At 43.2% G+C, this 19,496-nt stretch overlaps 1 protein-coding gene across 1 annotated transcript in view; it reads left to right on the top strand.

Moving 5' to 3' along the window:
• OSBPL6 (oxysterol binding protein like 6) overlaps positions 1-19,496 on the top strand; it is a 182,165-nt gene that overhangs the window by 29,651 nt on the left and 133,018 nt on the right. Inside the window, exon 4 of the mRNA XM_078787034.1 lies at positions 10,676-10,798. Coding sequence (XP_078643160.1) covers positions 10,676-10,798 — 123 coding nt within the window. The remainder of the gene's footprint in view (positions 1-10,675; positions 10,799-19,496) is intronic.

The raw sequence follows: 19,496 nt of genomic DNA, 5'->3' as shown, positions 1-19,496 counted from the left end.
ATTATATATGCAAAGGTAGTGTGGTTGTGTTGTGGCAGTAGTTTGAGAAAGATTTATTTGAGAAATTAAAGGAACCTGGAGAATAGAGGGGAGATAATGGAGGCCCTAGAGAGTTTATACGTAATAAGAGAGAAAAAAAAGAAAATAAGTTGGAGACATAGGAGTCTTATGGATCCTTCTTTCAACACTATATCTTACTGTTTGGAAGACTTCATTGTTTCTTGCAATTCTATTTATTGTTATTGTTATTATTACTAGAAACACCCACTCCCTTTGGGAGCACTCTTGGGAGGGAGAGGAGAATAGTGAGGGGGATGAGGCATGAGGCAATCTCTTTTGTGCCGTGGATGATAATCCTTCCTGCCTACAGTAGGGGGTTGGTAATCCACTTGCACTGTGGCATGAGTATGGGCGAAAATTGTAAATTACCTTCCCTCTGGGGGGGGGGGGGGGGGGAAGGCGGGAGGGAGTGCCCATGTCCTGACCCTGGGTACTAGCTGCATGTATACAGAATTTGATGGAGATCGGGTGAAAATCATAAGCCTCCCCCGACCTTTAAAGTAGTGGCAAGGAAGTTTTTTTTTGTACGCATGACCTGATCTTTGGTACTTCATGAAATGAATGGCAATGATATGAAATTAATGGCGTGAAAAGATAATGACAATGTATGCAATGTAGCATACAGGCAATGTATGCAATGTAGTGTATAGGCAATGTATACAATGTAGCGTACAGGCAATGTATGCAATGCAGCATACAGGCATTGAATGCAATGTAGCATACAGTCAATGTATGCAATGTAGCATACAGGCAATGTATGGAATGTAGCATACAGACAATGTATGGAATGTAGCGTACAGTCAATGTATGGAATGTAGCGTACAGTCAATGTATGCAATGTAGCATACAGGCAATGTATGCAACGTAGCATACAGGCGATGTATGCAATGAAGCCTACAGGCAATGTATGCAATGTAGCATACAGGCGAAGTATGCAATGTAGCATACAGTCAATGTATGCAATGTAGCATACAGGCAATGTATGCAATGTAGCATACAGTCAATGTATGCAATGTAGCGTACAGGCAATGTATGCAATGTAGCGTACAGGTAATGTATGCAATGTGGCATACAGGCAATGTATGCAATGTAGCATACAGGCAATGTATGCAATGTAGCATACAGGCAATGTATGCAATGTAGCGTACTGGCAATGTATGCAATTTATTTGCTTCATTGACGGTAATATTAAAAGAGGGGGTGAGGAGGAGAGGCAGGAGGAGGGAATGGGAGGGAGATTGGAGGGAGGGAGACAGAGGAGTGAAGGAGGAGATAGCAGAGGCAATAGAGGAGGGTTAGGGGAGAGGAGGGGTAGGGTGGAGGGAGTGGGGAGAGGAGAAAGGGTTACAAAGACTCTAGGTTACCAAATCTAACCTACTATATATGCACTCCAACAAAATGGTTTTATCATCTTTTCATTTTCTTTTTTTTCTGAAATGACAACTGCTATGATTATGATACCAAACATCGCTTTGAAGCATGAGGAGATGGAGAGGGGAGCAGGAGGCGGAGTGAGTGGGGAGCAGTTTTTTTCAAATTTTGGCCCTTCTCAAAGCAATTTGGCTGATTTTAATCATCAATTTGGCCAACAGCCTTTGTTTTTATTTTTTTTGTAGACAAGATCGAGGCTCATGAAAGAGCTAATTTAGCCTTTAAAAAAAAACTGGCAACCTTGAGAAGAACTTCCCCATTGCCCCTCCCCTCCAAATCTACCCCCTTGCCCCTCCCCTCCTAAACTCCCCCTTGCCCCTCCCCTCCTAAACTCCCCCCTTGTCCCTCCCCTCCAAATCTCCCCCCTTGCCCCTCCCCTCCTAAACTCCCCCCTTGCGCCTCCCCTCCTAAACTCCCCCCTTGTCCCTCCCCTCCAAATCTCCCCCCTTGCCCCTCCCCTCCAAATCTCCCCACTTGCCCCTCCCCTCCAAATCTCCCCCTTGCCCCTCCCCTCCTAAACTCCCCCTTGCCCCTCCCCTCCTAAACTCCCCCTTGCCCCTCCCCTCCTAAACTCCCCCCTTGCCCTTCCCCTCCTAAACTCCCCACTTGCCCCTCCCATTCAAAATTCCCCCCCAACCCCTCCCCTTCAAATCTCCCCCCCAACCATCCCTCCCAAATTCTCCCTCCCACCTCCTTCTCAAAGCTGCCGCCTCCCCACTTCGTCTCCCTTCTATCTCATACCTCCACCTCCCCCAACCTTCTACTTTCCTCTGCCCCCCCTCAAACAACCCCTCACTGTGCCTCATCCCATCACCATCAAACCTTTCGTCCTCCTCATCCTTCCCTTTCTTGTAACTCTTCTGTAATCTCTGACACACTATCAACTGCTCTTCCTACCTCCCGCTCTCATCCTTCATCTGACCCTACCCCTCCCCTGTCCTGTCCTGCACCCGATGCTCCCCTTCTCTCCTCAATAACGGCATGGACCTCAAACATCCGGGGCCTTTGCTCAAACCTGATCGATCTCTCCATTCAGGTTGCTTCTGACAATCCAGACTTGATCTGCTTAACAGAAACTTTCCTCCTTCAAGATGTCTCTGATTCCTTAATATCTCTTCCTGGGTACTCCCTCCTCCGGGATGATAGACCTGAGCCTTGTTCTGGTGGTGGGCTGGCTGTCTTTATCAAAAACTCTCTTCCTCACTCTCCTTGCACTGCCCTCTCTCCACCCCACCCCCAGGAGTACCTCTGGCTACGGCTTCCTCTCCGCTCCCACCTTTTGTTCATATGTGTTCTGTACCATCCTCCAAACAGTGATGACTCCATTTACATTTCGCTGTCGGACAACATGGACTAACTTCTATCAACTCATCCCAACTCTCTCTTCCTCATATGTGGCGACTTCAACTGTCATCATGCCAGCTGGCTGGGTGTGGGTTCATCTCTCACCAGCCATTGCACCTCAGCAAAGGACTTCTGCGACTTATTGGGACTGACACAATCTGCCAATTTCCCGACCCGGATCTCAGTCAATGGAGTATCTTCTCTTCTGGACTTGGTTATGACAAACTTCCCTGCAAATGTCTGCTGCTCTTCTACTCCAATCGGTTCTTCTGATCATGTGCTTGTTAAAGTGGACATCTCTCTGGCCATTCTCAGAGAGCCTCCTCAGCGCCGACGTGTCTGGCATTTCACTCAGGCCGACTGGCACGGGCTGCAAGCAGCCATCAATCATCTGGACTGGTCTCCCATCTCCACTGCCTCTGACATCAATTCGTCCTGGGAATTCTTCCAAAGCAAACTGCTCTCTCTCATGCACAAATTTATCCCATCTCGTCTTCAGTTGTCTTACACTTCCTCCCGTCCATGGTACACTGAATCTTGTGGTGAGGCAGTTGCCCTGAAACAACTTGCCTTTGTCTCTTGGAAGGCAAATCCAACTGAAGGCAATCTCAGTTCCTTCCACCAAGCTCGGAAGAAGTGTGTGTCTACCCTCAGGAGTGCCAGGAGGCACTATCTCTCCACACTCAAGATTGAACTCTCAAACCTGTCTCCTTCCTCCAAATCCTGGTGGCATCTGGTCAATTCCGTTTCTGGTGTTTGTTCCCCTCCCATCCCCTCCCTTACCTCAAATGGCTACACAGTTGACACCGCACGTGACAAATCCGAATGCCTCAACTCTGTGTTTGCCTCAAAATCTTGTGTCCCAAACCCATCTCTCTCTGTTCCCACCTTTCCCAGTGGAACCCAACTGCTCGTGGACTCTGTGTCCTTCTCTCCTGACAAGGTGGAGAAGTTTTTGTCAAACCTCGACTGATTCTGCAACTGGACCAGACGACATCAGCCCACTGGTCCTAAAATCCTGCTCTGCCGCTCTATCTCACCCTCTCTCTGTTCTTTTCACCCTCTCTGTTGCTCAAGGTCATCTGCCAGAATCTTGGAAATCAGCAAACATTACCGCTTTACACAAAAAAGGTGCAAAAACAGATCCTTGCAATGACAGACCAATCAGCCAAGCTTCCAATTATCAGCAAAGTCATGGAATCACTGGCTTGATCTCTGATCATCAATTTGGATTCAGACCAGGTCATTCTTCTCTGGACATGTTGCTTCTGCTGTCTCAACAATGGATGGAGGTCCTCAATGCCAAACAGGAAATCAGAGCTGTCTCACTTTGACATATCACGTGCCTTCGATACGGTCTGGCATCCAGCTCTGCTCACCAAACTCTCCTCCTATGGTATCCATGGAAATGTCCACTCATGGCTTGTGGACTTCCTCTCGGGTCGTAGGCAACGTGTGGCCCTGAATGGATTTCTCTCATCTCCCCTGCCTTGTCTGGCTGGAGTTCCCCAAGGTAGTGTTCTGGGCCCTGTGCTATTTCTGGTCTTTATCAATGATCTCTCAGTCTCTCTGGAAAATCCTCTCTATCTCTTTGCTGATGACTCCACTATCTGCCTCTCCATTCCTCATCCCTCAGATCGGCAGTCTGCAGCCTCCTCACTCTCTGCAGACCTGGACAAAATCACAGACTGGTCAAACAACAAATGGAACATGTCTTTCAATCCTGACAAATCTCACGCTCTTACAATGTCTCTCCGAATGGACCGACTGGAAAACCCTCCCATCTACTTTCGCAACAATCCTCTCCAAGAAGTTCTGTCGCTCAAGCTTTTGGGTCTCACTATCTGCCATGATCTTTCTTGGGAAAACCACATTTCCAAGCTGGCCTCCAAAGCCAGTCGCCGACTGGGCATCCTCCGTCGTGCGAAGTACTTCCTTGGCACACCTTAGCTCCTCACCACATACAAGGCTTTCATCTGCAGCTCAATGGAATACTGTTCCCCCCTCTGGGCTGGTGCTCCTGCCTCACACCTAGCTCGGCTTCACGTTGTTGAAACCAAAGCTTTCAGAATCATTGGAATCTCCTGCGATGAAGTTAACTCCGATGGCCTTTCACTCACTCACCGCAGGTAGGTTGTTGGGCTTTCTGTCTTCTACCGACTCCTCTCCGACCTAGCTCCCCCAGCTCTGTCTGTCCTCTGTCCCCCAAATATTCCTACAGGTCGCACAAGATCTGCCATCAACCCTCTTCTGGTGAAACTGCCAAAATCAAGACTCTCTGCTCACCTTCACTCTTTCATTCCTCTTTTCTCCCGCCTCTGGAACAAACTCCCTCACTCTTTTCAATCCCACTCCTCCCTCCAGGTCTTCAAAACAGCTGTTCACCACCATGTCTTGTCTTCCCCCGTCCAAAATCTTGATCTTTTCTACCCCCGCTAAATCACCCCAGATACACTTTTTTTTTTTTTCGGAAATTCCAACTTCTTTCCTGGAAGTCCTTGCAGTGTTCATATGTTTTATACCTCTCCCACCTCCCACCAAGCTCCCCATCCCACATTTCTCCCGATGTACCTGCTCTCAAATGTTGTGTTTGTGTCCTTCCTCCTTAGTGGGGCGGCTTAGCCCAAATATTCAAAAGAATTGTGCATTTTGTGAAACAAGCACCAAATTTGGCACAAATGTACATTAATATGTTGCGAACATTTTCAGATATTGGGCCACTTGAAATTCCGTAATTTTTTTTTTCAAATTTTTTCAAATTTCGTAATTTCAAATTTTTCGGGTGACACCGTCACAATTTCGGTCTTCGAGGCCGGCTGATAGGCAAAGTGTGACCGGAAGGGACGAGGTTCTCCTGACCACGTGGCCCTCGATCTGGGAAGCGAGAGGCGTTCCATTAGTGGACGCGCCCCTCACGCCCGACTTTTGGGCGGCCCCGGCAGGCCGTTTGTTTTGACGTTCCGTGACAGGCCCCGCACCCCCACCTCCGGGCCGACCGGAAGCTTGTGCTGAGTACATCATACCTGAACAACTCAGTGAGGCAGAACACAGCAGTGCACACCAGGGTGACCCCTTCAGTGCATAAACCAATTAACCTGTCCACTGCAGGGCATATAGAAATGAAGTTATTTTCTGCATATAATAATAATATAAGTTCAGTTCTATATAACAATTTCTGTTATCACCACTACCACTACAACTACCACTACTACAAGCTTTGTCTGGAATTTTGTGGACTAACAGACAAACAGACATACAGACAAGCTGGGATCAAAACATTACCTCCTTCCACCATTGAGTGTAGAGGTAAACATCATGGAAATTATATCATGCCCTAGATTTAATTCATGCTTACCCGTGTATTTGCTTCACTGGTTCACAAGGTCTTTTGCATACATGTAATTCAGACTCTCGTCTTCATTGCTGACCACACAATGTTCGCAACATATTAATGTACATTTGTGCCAAATTTGGTGCTTGTATCACAAAATGCACAATTCTTTTGAATATTTGGGCTAAGCCGCCCCACTATATCGGCCGGCCTCGAAGACCGAAATTGTGACGGTGTCACCCGAAAAATTTGAAATTACGAAATTTGAAAAAATTTGAAAAAAAAAATTACGGAATTTCAAGTGGCCCAATATCTGAAAATGTTCGCAACATATTAATGTACATTTGTGCCAAATTTGGTGCTTGTATCACAAAATGCACAACAGGTTTGCTATGCTGCTACACTACCTCTCTCCCCATCTTGTCAACCGCTCCCCTTATTTTTTGTGTCTTATGTGTCGGTTTGACTTTTTGTGCGATTAATGTTAGCTCTTTCACGAGCCTCGATCTTGTATACAAAAAAAAAGAAGAAGAAGACAAATGAGCCAATCCTTACATGTCTACACAGATGGTTCTAAAGACCCTGTACTAGTGAGAACAGTGGCTGCTTTTTGCATTGCAGACTTCAAGGTAATAATGTCTGTTAGACTTTCTGATTAACTTTCGGTTTTCTCGGCTGAATTATTTGCCATCGATTTGGCCCTCAAATGGATAATTAACTTCAACCCCCATAGCGCAGTTATATTTTCAGAATCTCTCTCTTCTCTGAAGGCGATGGAGTCCCTGCAATCTGGTTGCAGGTATGACTTTGTTCTTGAGGTCTTTCACCTCATTACACAACTAATTTGAGAGGCATGGTCATTGACCTATGCTGGATCCCTGTCCATGTGGGCATTGGAGGCAATGAGGCCTGCATTCAGAATTTCAAAACCCCAATCCCTCTAGGCTCGTCAGAACTCTTGAATGTAATTAGGAATCATATCAACAAAAAATGGCAATTCCTTTGGGAGACCTCCACCAAGGGGAGATGATGCCATAAGGTCCACCCTTTGGTTGAATCCTCTGTATTGTTTCCTCGATTCTCCCGAAAAGCCCAGCCAATCCTCTACAGGCTCAGACTCGGACATTGTGCTGTAAACTCCTTTTTACATAGGATAGGGTGTCACGAGCATTGTATGGTTCCCAAAGATTTGGAACACATCTGCAAACAATGACCTGTGTACAGGAGACCGACCGAGTGTGTGCCTCTTACGCTCTGCACGAGAGATGGGGATAAGCTCGTAATGTGTATTAGATACACTGTGCCGACTGAGCCAAGAAGCACCCACGACTCTGCAAATCATTAAAAAAAAATTATTAAAGAAACGTGTCAAATAATATAAAGTCCCCCATACTTGTTGGCTTCAGCCGAAATGTTTAGATGCGTGGCGTATATAGAGCCTAACGGCTCTGAAAACACCATTAAAACCAAAATAAGATGACCAAGACCATTCCTCTCTACCCCTCCCCTTCATTCTCTCATCCCTTCTTCCCTCCCTGCCCTTCCCTCACCCTACTCTCTCCCCCTCCCCTTCATTCTCTCCTCTCACCCACCTTCCCTCTTTCCCCTCCCCTCTCCCTCCTGTCTTCCCCATCCCCTCATCTCCCCTCCCCCCTTCCACTCCTCTCTCTCCTCCCCCTCATTCCCCCCACTCCTCCCACACTCCCTCATCACTGTCTTCCCCTCTCATAATATTCCTGTCAGTGAAGTGGTGGGTTGTATATGCTAGGATATATTGCATACATTGTTATATTTGCTAGGATAGGATATTTTCCTTTCTTGAAGGTAAGCCATTAATTATAATGCCATACATTGTTGTATTTGCTAAGATATGACATTTGTCTTTCATGAAGGTAAGCTGTTAATTATTTTCAAAAGGAGTGTTTTCATTTACCCAAACACCCGGTTTTCATTCATGCACTCCTTTGGAGTTCCCTTAGTATGCATGCAAAGTTTTGAGCCGCTATCTTTCATGGTTTTTGGGTTATGGAGGAGACACACTGACTGACACACTGACACACTGACACACATACATTACCATTGTAAATTATGTTTTGCTGGGCAATGTATGCAATTAATTTTATTATGCTCAAACAGGAACACAATCAACACAGATAGACGCTATAAAAATGCCATTAATAGCTGGGCCGAGATACATTGTACACATTTGCTCCATTATATATAGACTAGAAGCACCTACTTCCTACGGGAGCAGCCAGGGGGTCATAATATTATGTTAATGGTTATTAATACCGTAGCAGAATACCTGCCCTACGGACGATTGTGCTCCAAGCATGTAACGCGTTATTCTGACACATCCCCTTATGGGCGGTGTTCAGGCAACAGACAACTGCCTTGTTTGTTTGCTCCCGAAAATGAAAAATAAATCCGGGTTACATATATGAAGCAAAAACATGCGGACTGCTTATGTGCATATATAATACATTGTAGTTTTTTTTATAGATCGGATAATTCCAATTTCACTCCCTCCACCTTCTCCAAAAGGAATAAAATGCCAATTTGGGGGAAAAAAAGTTTCTTTATTTCAAAACTTGATGGAATGAAACAAAATTTGCACAGGTACAACTTTAGGGTGCCCTCATTAATCCCTGAAAGATTCAGCTTCCTCGGTCAAATTGTCTCGGAGTAGATGAAACATACAACATACGTACAACATAATTTCGCTGCATTATATGTAGATTTTTATTACATCCGCCACCGAAGGTGGATGGAGGGTATGTTTTCACCCCTGTCTGTCTGTTTGTCTCTGTTTGTTTGTAAACAGGATGTTTCAAAAAGTTGTGGATGGATTTGGACAAAATTGATGGAGAGGTTGGGTGTGTGACAAGAATAAAATGATAAGATCTTGATGAAGATCCAGATTCCGATCTGTACCGAAGGATGATGGAGGTTATGTTTTTTACTCCTGTCTATTTGTCTGTTTGTTTGGTTATGAACAAGATATCTCAAAACGTTTTGGATGGTTTTGTACGAAATTTGGTGAAAGCTTTGATGTGTGACAAGAACGAAATTATTAGATTTTGATGAAGATCTGGATTCCGATCTGTATCGGATAATGTTTTAAGTGATTCTTCGCCATTGAGTGATACGGCCAAAATGATATATAGAACGATATCGCAAAAAGTTATGGACGGATTCAGATGAAACCTGGTGGACAGGTTGTGTGTGGGACAAGGACGAATCAATTCGATTTTGGTGAAGATCCGAATACGGATCTGGATACGAATTTTTAAAAATTTTTAAAATGATTCTTCACCATTGAGCGTTAGGACCAAAATGTTGTATAGCATGAAATTTCAAAATGTTGTGGACGACTTGTGACAAAACGTGGTGGACGAGTTGGATAGGTGAGAAGAACAAGCTGATTAGATTTTGGTTCAGGTCCGGATCCAGATCCGACCTATCGGTGGGATACAAAATGTAAACTGTTCATCCTAGCGGAGGAATGCTCTCTACCATTTCGTTAATTCTGTGTTCTAGAATCCGTTCTCGTTCATTCTGTGTTCTAGCTCTTCCACGAGCCTTCATTTTGTATACAAAAAAGTGAATGGGTATATGAAATGGAGAGTAGTTTGCTATGGATAATACACTGAGAAAATCCACAACAGAATTGCAAAATGAAATTCAAAAAATGTTTGATGAATGTATTTATGGGAGCATCTATGTCTTTTATGGACGTGGTGGAGGAGTATGCATAGGAAGTCAAGGATTCTGCTGAAGGTGAAGCCAAAAGTCTAACATTCTAGGAGCACTATTGTTGCCTTGGTTATCGTTTGCAGGGCTCACAACTCAACATAAATATTCCTTGCCTTTCGCTGGAATCTTTAAATTATGTAAGAATCCGTATTGTATGACTTGCTTAACCCTAGGATGCATGGCCCGGAGGCATTCTATGGGCAGCCGGGTCCATTGGACCCGAGGGTTAAATGCACTTTTGTGTCATGCATTCAGATTCGCACCCTTTGAGGTTTGAGGCATCAGATTTAGCTGGTGGATGGAACAAGTCCTCAGATAAGTCATAACAAAAGTTATAGGTTTTGAGACTATCTGTAAGTCATTGGTCCTGTGTCTCTACATTGGGTGAGACTTACAAAATATTTATTCCACCTTTTCGAACTGCCATGTTTGTCTTTCAAGGATACATTTTCTCAAGTGTTTTTTTGCATATTTCCTATCAGTATTCGTGTCTCATGAGTAGGTATGGACTATAGGCCAATGTATGAAAAAATAGTCCAGAGTATATTGCTTGGACTGGGAATTGGCCAATTGTAGCTATGAAGGATGTACTATTTCATAACTACTTTAAAGCACCATTTTGATATATCAAAACAGATCTGTCATGAAACTGCAAGTATAGTGCATGGCTAACTGCATGGGCAAATGTCTTTGGTAATGTATTACATTATTCGGTGCAGATTTATTGCATTCTGCCTCTGTGCTACTTTATAGAACATGGAAGGGGTGCATGTCATCGAGGGACTTAAGCTTGGATGCCCAAACATGGAAAATCCACAAAGACATGAAGGCTTTCTGCTGAAGAAGAGGAAATGGCCACTCAAAGGATGGCACAAGGTTGGAGTCAAACACATAAACTTCCATAATATGCTTGTAACTCACAAGAAAGAGTGAATATATGCATCAAAATCTATGCATTAATATATGTGTATGTATAATACCAAACCCACAACTTGATTTGGCAACAATGTACAGGTTGAGTCCCATAACAGCAAATGCTGCATGACCTGTTAGCAACAAGCATCTTTCACACAAATGCATTGTCTCTGGCCTGCTGATCAACAGTTAGGAGGTGTTTGGAGGATCACCATATAGATATTCGCTTTGTGATGTGTACTCTGTTATCGTGCGTTGGTGTTGCCAAAGCAGTTTCTTGGCAATGGTTAAACTGGGTGGTTTGCCATTGCCTTCCCAGCAGTAGATAGGGCAGGAATTTGAAATTTGTTCATGGTGCCGGTGAAATCTGGCCCACTCTGCACGAAGGACGTTGTGGGATCTTTAACGTCCACCAACTAATGCCGATAGATGAGACACCCACTTTCACATCCATTTGAGGGATGGCACACACAATGATTAATCACCCTGCTGTGAATGACAGTTTATAGCTGGGTTGGGATTCAAACCCAGGCTATATACATTGGCTTAGAGGGGAGTGTGCATACCTTTAGGCCATCCTGGCAGCCTGCATATAATATAATATAATAGAGCTGGAGATTGTGGATATATAGGTGGCATAGCAGGAGGAGGGAGCAGGGGTGTGTTCCATTACCAATCAGCTTGTAGCGTGCTCACCAAGTGGCTTAAGCACTCGAGCAAGAACTCCAATGAAACAGTTGATAAGGAACAGCTGGTTTCCCAAGCGATAGCAAGCTGATTGGCAATGGAACATGCCCCCAGGAGGATGGGATGGGGGAGTTAACTTTCCGATGTCAACTTTCCCAAGATGAAGGGCCCCTTCCTATGCTACTCAGGCTCCATTGTTAATCCAGGCCTGATGATTCGTCATCGTCGACTTTTTTCATCAAACATAACGATGGAAAGACGGTTTTGAGCCCTTGCCAGAGGCGTTCATGCAAACGAATGCTGCACACTGAGGCATTGTGATTTTTTTCGAGGAATATCGCACGAAATCACAGTAGAATTGACGAAACCAAAGATTTCAGGAATGAAACTTGAATCTACCACATCAGAAATATCGGCATGCCAAAATGGCTGCCGGAGCACTTTAAATTGGCTTCACTCATGCCAATAGAGATACACAGCACATTACACCTCCAGGTTTATTATAAGACGCCTGTGACTCGTTCTCTCCTGGGAAAAAACCCAGGTAGTGTATCAGCACAAGACTCGATGGAGGCCTGAAGCCAATTATCTGTTTTTACCTGGGGTTGACTTTTTTGATCCAAACGTAGCCCTTTCACCTTCCTCTGGATGAAAGAGGAGGCCATGCAAAGTTTGGTTACACTGGTTCCTGCAGGGTCCGAATGCATAAATGAACAAACGCACAAACAAATAAACTTTTTTTATTTATATTTTAATATATACATTAGCAAGGTACCCGTGCCATGCACGGGTGGGCGGCCAGCAGCAAACAAACAATGTGAAAACAGCGAATGCTAAACCATGAACCAATAAATTCCACATTCTTGTGCCACCTTCAGGCAAACCGAGTCATGGACAGCCAATTCGTGAAGGACTTGGGCAAAAAACTTACTGCAGCCAAATGTTTCTACACGCGGTCAATGGCGAAACTGCAAATGCCGAATACGCGAACGTCACAGGTGGAAACCCTCCCGTCATTTTCTAATGGGACACCTGCTAGGACTACTGCTGAGACCACAGAACGTTCTGCAGAAGGCTTTGCAGGCCCAGCCCCAAAATTGAGAGAGTAGTTTCGGGATGGATGGACAGATGGACAGACACTGCTGTTATTTATATATATATACACGTATATATATATATGTGTGTGTGTATGTATATATATATATATGTGTGTGTGTATGTATATATATGTGTGTGTGTGTATGTATATATATGTGTGTGTGTGTATGTATATATATATGTGTGTGTGTATGTATATATATATGTGTGTGTGTATGTATATATATGTGTGTGTGTGTATGTATATATATGTGTGTGTGTGTATGTATATATATATGTGTGTGTGTGTATGTATATATATGTGTGTGTGTGTGTGTGTGTGTGTGTGTATATATATGTGTGTGTATGTATGTATGTACATGTATGTATGTATGTATTTTTACGTTTGTGGGGGGTAGGGATACATTAATCCAGGTAGATTGTATAGATTAGTGTGCTTCGACTGTTGTGAAGAAGAAGATGCCCCATGTAATAAGTAGGGATCTGGTAGACTGTGTGTTGTGGAAGAGTGTATCTTCGTCCTCATCAGAGGGGTGGGGGTTGTTAATTAGCGATGGATTATGGGTAATTGATCCCCTGTTTGTAATTGCCTGTGTAATTTATTCCTCTGTTCCTTATTACACCGCACTAGACACCTAGCCAGAAATTTCCCATTAAACACAGTAATTAAAAACCAACCGGAAATCAGGCATCAAACAAAACCGCTGGCGGCACGGCCGCTACATCACCACAGGCACAGGAAGGCTGAGAGCTACGCCCCGAAGAGCAGTGATTGGTCCGGGGTTTGACTGACAGAAAGACGGGTAAGATGGAACTCGCTGATAGGGTCGGACACGGGGACGTGTTGAGATGACATCAGAGCCTGGACGATAAAATAACGCTCTGGCTGACATTTTCTTCTCTTGTGCCTTCTCGTTTTGGAACTGTTAGTGAACGGTCGCTATTGCTCTTTCTCCTTCTCGTTGTGGATCTCATCGTGAACGGTCAGGTGCCGACATCTTGTCACCCCTTCTGATTTTGGACACCATCATGAACGGCCGTGTTCGGACATCTTGCTAGTGGTCGTGAGGAGGAAGAGCCATGGGCTGGAAACTGTGGGTTTTCCATGCAGAGATCGTGAGGACAGGCGCGGCTGGAAGAGCGAGCTGTATGCCTGCTAGTTCGCTTCGCGCCAACGAGCACGGTCAAATGAACGAGGGTGCACTGAGGCATTTTTCCCGCCAAGCTTATTCCACACAGAAATCATAAAATGGCCCGGACAATATTATTGGCACCTTTTGGAAGTTAGAAATAATTAGATTTCAAGCCGGTGATTCTCCTTTACTTTGGAGTTGAACTCACCTGTGGTGAGTTGCAGGTGCCTGCAATATATAAATTACTCATTCAACCAGTTTGAATAGAGAAAAGGATTCGCCCTTTGCTGGAGTTTGGTGTGCCTGTGTGGGGTTCTGGCATTTACAAGGGCACAGAGTGATGAGATTGACCGACTCCAGAAGTGTGCGCTCCGTTTTATTGCGTACCCATCTATTCAGTCCTACGCGCAACAACTTCGTCATTTTGGTATACCGTTGTTGAGTGAACGCAGGAATGAAATTCGGACTTGGTCTTCTAAAATGCGATCATCACCGTGACATTCTTCCTCTTACCCGACAATCTGTGTCTCGATATAATATGCAACTCAGAAATGCTCAACATCTTGACCTACCTAAAACTTTGAGTAAGACTCAAAGATACAAGAATTCAACAATTCCTTTTTTGACTGAAATGCTTAATTCTGTGATGTAGGTGCACAAAATCAGTTACATGCATACCATATGTTTGTTGTTCTTCTTAAGTTTTCTGCTACTTTTGTTTATTTTTGTTGGTAGAATTTTTTAATTATTGTTGTTTAATGACGTTATGTTTGTTTATGTTTGTATGTTTGTTTGTATGTTTGTTTATTCTATATACTTATTTTGATACATAATATGTATATTAATGTAATTTTATATGATGATGATTATTATTTATATATATATATTTGTAACTTTTATGAGATACTGTTTTATTATTGTAAACTTGACAAATTTCAGTCTTCGGACTGCCTTGTCCAGTGTTTAATGATTTAAATAAACGCAAATGAATGAATGAAAAGGAGTCATTCTGCTGTTTTGTGTCACTATGTGTACCGCAATGACCATGGAGAAAAGAAAGAAAACCAGAGAATTGTCTGAGGAGGTCAGACACAAGATTGTAGCCAAGCATGGACAATCTCAAGGCAATCTCCAGAGACCTTGATGTTCCTGTGTCTACCGTACGCAATGTTATCAGGAAGTTTAAGGCCCATGGCACTATAGCCAACCTCCCTGGACATGGCCGCAAAAGAAAATATGATCGAAGATTGCAGCGAAGGATTGTTTGAATGGTGGAGAAAGCATCTTGATCAACTGCCAAACAGATTCAAGCTGACCTTCAGGCTGACCTGTCCAAAAGACAGTTTCAACTCGCACCATCCGTAGCCAACTCATTGGAAGGGGGTTCTATGGTAGGAGACCCAGGAGGACCCCACTGCTAAGAAACATAAGAAAGCCCAACTGGAGTTTGCCAAAACATACCTGCACAAACCAAAATCCTTCTGGGAGAATGTCCTGTGGACAGATGAGACCAAATTTGAGCTTTTGGTAAAGCACATCATCTCTATGTTTACAGAAAACAAAATGAAGCCTTCAAAGAAAGAACACCTTCCCTACAGTCAAACATGGAGCAGGTTCAGTGATGTTTTGGGGTTGCTGTGCTGCCTCTGGCATTGGGTGCCTTGAATGTGTGCATCGCATCATGAAATCAGGAGATCACCAAGGCATTTTGGAGGGCAATTTTCAATCCAGTGTCAGAAAGCTGGGTCTCCGTCGAAGGTGATGCGTCTTGCAGCAGGACAATGACCTCAGACACACTTGAAAAAGCACACAGGTATGGTTCAAGACAAAACGCTGGACTGTTCTGAAGTGGCCAGCAATTAGTTCAGATCTAAATCCCATTGAACACCTGTGGGGAGATCTGAAAACAGCAGTTGGGAGAAGGACCCTTCAAATCTGGAAGAACTGGAGCCGTTTGCACAAGAAGAGTGGGCCAAACTGCCAGCAGAGAGATGAAGGAAGCTCATTCATGGCTTTAGGAAGTGCTTGGCTGCAGTTATTTTGTCCAAACGCTGTCCTACCAAATATTAAGTCGAGGGTGTCAATAATTTTGTCAATGCCATTTCTTTTATTATCTGATTTAAAATTATATATTAAGTTCTGAATCAAAAACAAAGGCTCTGTAATATTAACAGTCAAATAAAGAATTGTGGAGACCAAATACTTTTGTTAATTTCAAGTTATTTTTCGAAAAAATTGTGAGTTATTTTTAATAAGTGCAAGGGTGCCAATATTTTTGGCCATGACTTTGTGTATATATACAGTGCATTCAGAAAGTATTCAGACCCCTTCAATTTTTTCAGATTTTGTTATGTTGCAGCCTTATGCTGAAATCGTTTAAATTCATTTTTTCCCTCATCAATCTACACTCAATACCCTAAAATGACAAAGAGAAAACAGGATTTTAGAAAGTTTTGCAAATTTATTAAAAAGAAAAAACTGAAATATCACATTTACATAAGTATTCAGACCCTTTGCTATGACTCTTGAAATTTAGCTCAGGTGCCTCCCATTTCTCTTGATCATCTTTGGAATGTTTCTACACCTTGATTGGAGTCCACCTGTGGTAAATTCAATTGATTGGACATGATTTGGAAAGGCACACACCGGTCTACATAAGGTCTCACAGCTGACAATGCATATCAGAGCAAAAACCAAGCCATGAGGTCGAAGGAACTGCCTGCAGAGCTGAGAGACAGGATTGTGTCGAGGCACAGATCTGGGGAAGCCCACAAAAAAATCTCTGCTGCATTGAAGGTTCCTAAGAGCACCGTGGCCTCCATAATTCTTAAATGGAAGAAGTTTGGAACAACCAGGACTCTTCCTAGAGCTGGCCGCCCGGCCAAACTGAGCAATCTGGGGAGAAGGGCCTTGGTAAGAGAGGTGACCAAGAACCCGATGGTCACTCTGGCTGAGCTCCAGAGATCCTGTGTGGAGATGGGAGAAACTTCCAGAAGGACAATGTCCATTTAAGACCATTTAAGAATTATGGAGGCCACTGTGCTCTTGGGAACCTTCAATGCATGGTGTTGTGTTGACAATGTGTTGGTTTGCCCTGAAATTTAAACTTCCGTGGTGGTAGAAAATGCTTGTCGTAGGTAGAAATTCCGTGTGGTAGAAATGCTTGTCGTAGAAATACCTCATGACTCACAGATGTATAGATGATGTTCATCGGGATGCTACATGCTAAACATACTTATGCTTTGAAAAATGATCCCAACCCAGTCATCATTAAATGATAATTAGTTTACATTTTCTCTTTTTCTTCAAGATCTTGGTCAAATGTCATTAATTGATTGGCTCAATATTCTGATATTAATAATAGCATTGACATTGATTTTTAGGATTATCTTTGTGACGATTGATCATGATTGTGATTTTTATTGATGATTATTATAGGTTCAAAGTTTTTTGAAATTTTAAGTCAGGATCTCAGTCTGTTTTCTCATTTCATTGTTGTGAGATTTATCACAGTAGAATAACCTGGGGTGAATTGGCACATGGGATGCATTGTGATAACACCTCCTTTTTGCCAATGATATCAAGAGCAAACACATTGGCACTTGTAATGTTATGATACAAGTGCCAATGCGCTGGCACTTTTATAGTTAACAGCTCATTGGCACTTACTATCACTGGCTAAGAATAGCCGCAAGAGATGGATATGCCAACGCACCACATATTGCTCAACATTTTGTCAACTATGATCTTAACAATGACACAGGTTAAACAGGAATTTGGTGGCCTGCCCTAATGTTGAAAAACATAGGTGAATGTTTGTATGTTTCAGCTGTGGAAATACCATAAAGAAAGAAGCCTGGTGTTGGCTTAATGGTCAGGTGGCTGGCTTAAGATCTTAGGGTCTTGGGTTTGAGCCCCTGTCGTGCTGTTGAAATAACACCAGGTGGGTTGACTCAGCCTGTCATCCTTCCGAGGTCGGCATAATGAGAACCAGCTTACTGGTAACAGGGCCAATGCATCAGCGGCACAGCAGCGCTTCCAGAAAATTATGCAACCAGCAGCCACAGAAATGAAACGGAAAATAAGAAAAAAGAAAACAGAAAAGAAGGTTGCAAATGAAACAACAACAACCACAAATAAAAATGACATTTTTGCTGAAGTCAATTGTTTACTTGACACCATAAGATGTATTTCTACTATTTGTTTTTATATTTTTGTATTGATGCTATAGTCTCGCTGTATGCCATGTAGTTACAGATTTTACAGGTCCAGCAAAAATAATTACGTGATGTGATAGTCAACTGGAAACTCTCCAATAAAAGTAACTTTCCTAGTTGTCAAGTCATCAATTGACTTGAGAAAAACATCTTTTAAATTACTTTTGCTGGACATATGTTGAATGTTCGAATTGATATAAGAAAAAGGGTAAAGGCTATATCCCAAAACGTTTTCCTTCAAACAGGTGGTAAAGCCTGAAACATTAGCACCTTTTCATCTTTTATGATCGATAAGTCGACCATTTTATTCTACTATTCCCTCATGCAGACCGTTAGTTCTGTGTTTGAATTAGCAACTAGGTATTTAGACTTTTGTACGCTATTGTATTTTGCTTTTAAGTTGATGAAAAATATTACATTTTATTTCATTGGACAGGGTTGACACATGAGGGCAATAAAACAGGGTGATTCTGCAGGTCTACAATAATTTGTTGATTCTGTTCCAGCAAGTCTCCCAACAAGAAAGAAGTACTATAATTGAAGCAGTTTTGATGTCTGTGGAGGTCAAGTTTTGATGTCAACACCAAATACAACAAACAAACAACAACAACAGGCATTTTAAGGCCATTTTCCCTGCTAGAGCGGGGGTTAGCCTTGCGGTCCCCATGACAATCTTCTCCATTTTGCCCTATTTTCTGCATCTCTCCTTGTTAACCCCCTTGCCCGCATTTCTTCTTCCACCATCTTTAGCCAAGTCTTTCTCGGTCTTCCCCGTCCTCTACTTCCTTCGACATTCATTTCCATCACTCTTCTCAACCAGTCACTTTCATCCTTCCTCAACACATGACCAAACCATCTCACCTGTTTCTCTTCACAGCATCAATTAGAGGCTCTATTCCCATCATCTTTCGCAATTCATCATTTGTCTTCCTCTCTCTCAACGATACCCCACACATCCACTGAACCATTCGCATTTCCACCCTTTCCAGCCTTCGTTGTTGCTCTACGTTCATTACCCATGTCTCGCTCCCATAAATCATAACACTTCTCACACATGCAGCATACACATGCATCTCACACATGTCAACACCAAATACCTTGTGTGGAAATATAATACAACTCCACGGTCTGCCATTTAACATTTATCTAAGGCTTATGGAGAAGTTTTGCATATATCACATGCAGAACGATCTAGACCAGTACTCAGTAGAGCACATAACTACACCAAGTTGAACAGTTTACATTTTGTATCCCACTGATAGGCCTTAACTGGACCTTGATCAAAATTGATTGAATCATCTTGTTCTTGTCACCGGCCCAACTCATCCACCAAGTTTTGGCATAAGCCATCCACAACCTTTTGAAATATCGTGCCATATATTGTTTTTGGCTTTATCTCTCATTTGTGAAGAATTACTTTAGAAATTCTAGTGTCCAGATCTGGATCGGGATCTTCACCAAAATCTAAAGAATTTCTCCTCGTAACACTCAACGTTTCCACCAAGTTTTGTCTAAAGCCGTGCA

Source organism: Myxine glutinosa, chromosome 1 (assembly GCF_964187855.1).
Source record: "Myxine glutinosa chromosome 1, kmMyxGlut1.1, whole genome shotgun sequence".
Lineage (NCBI taxonomy): Eukaryota > Metazoa > Chordata > Myxini > Myxiniformes > Myxinidae > Myxine > Myxine glutinosa.
Note: the sequence above shows the minus strand (reverse complement) of the source record. Positions and strands in the feature narration are given on the sequence as shown.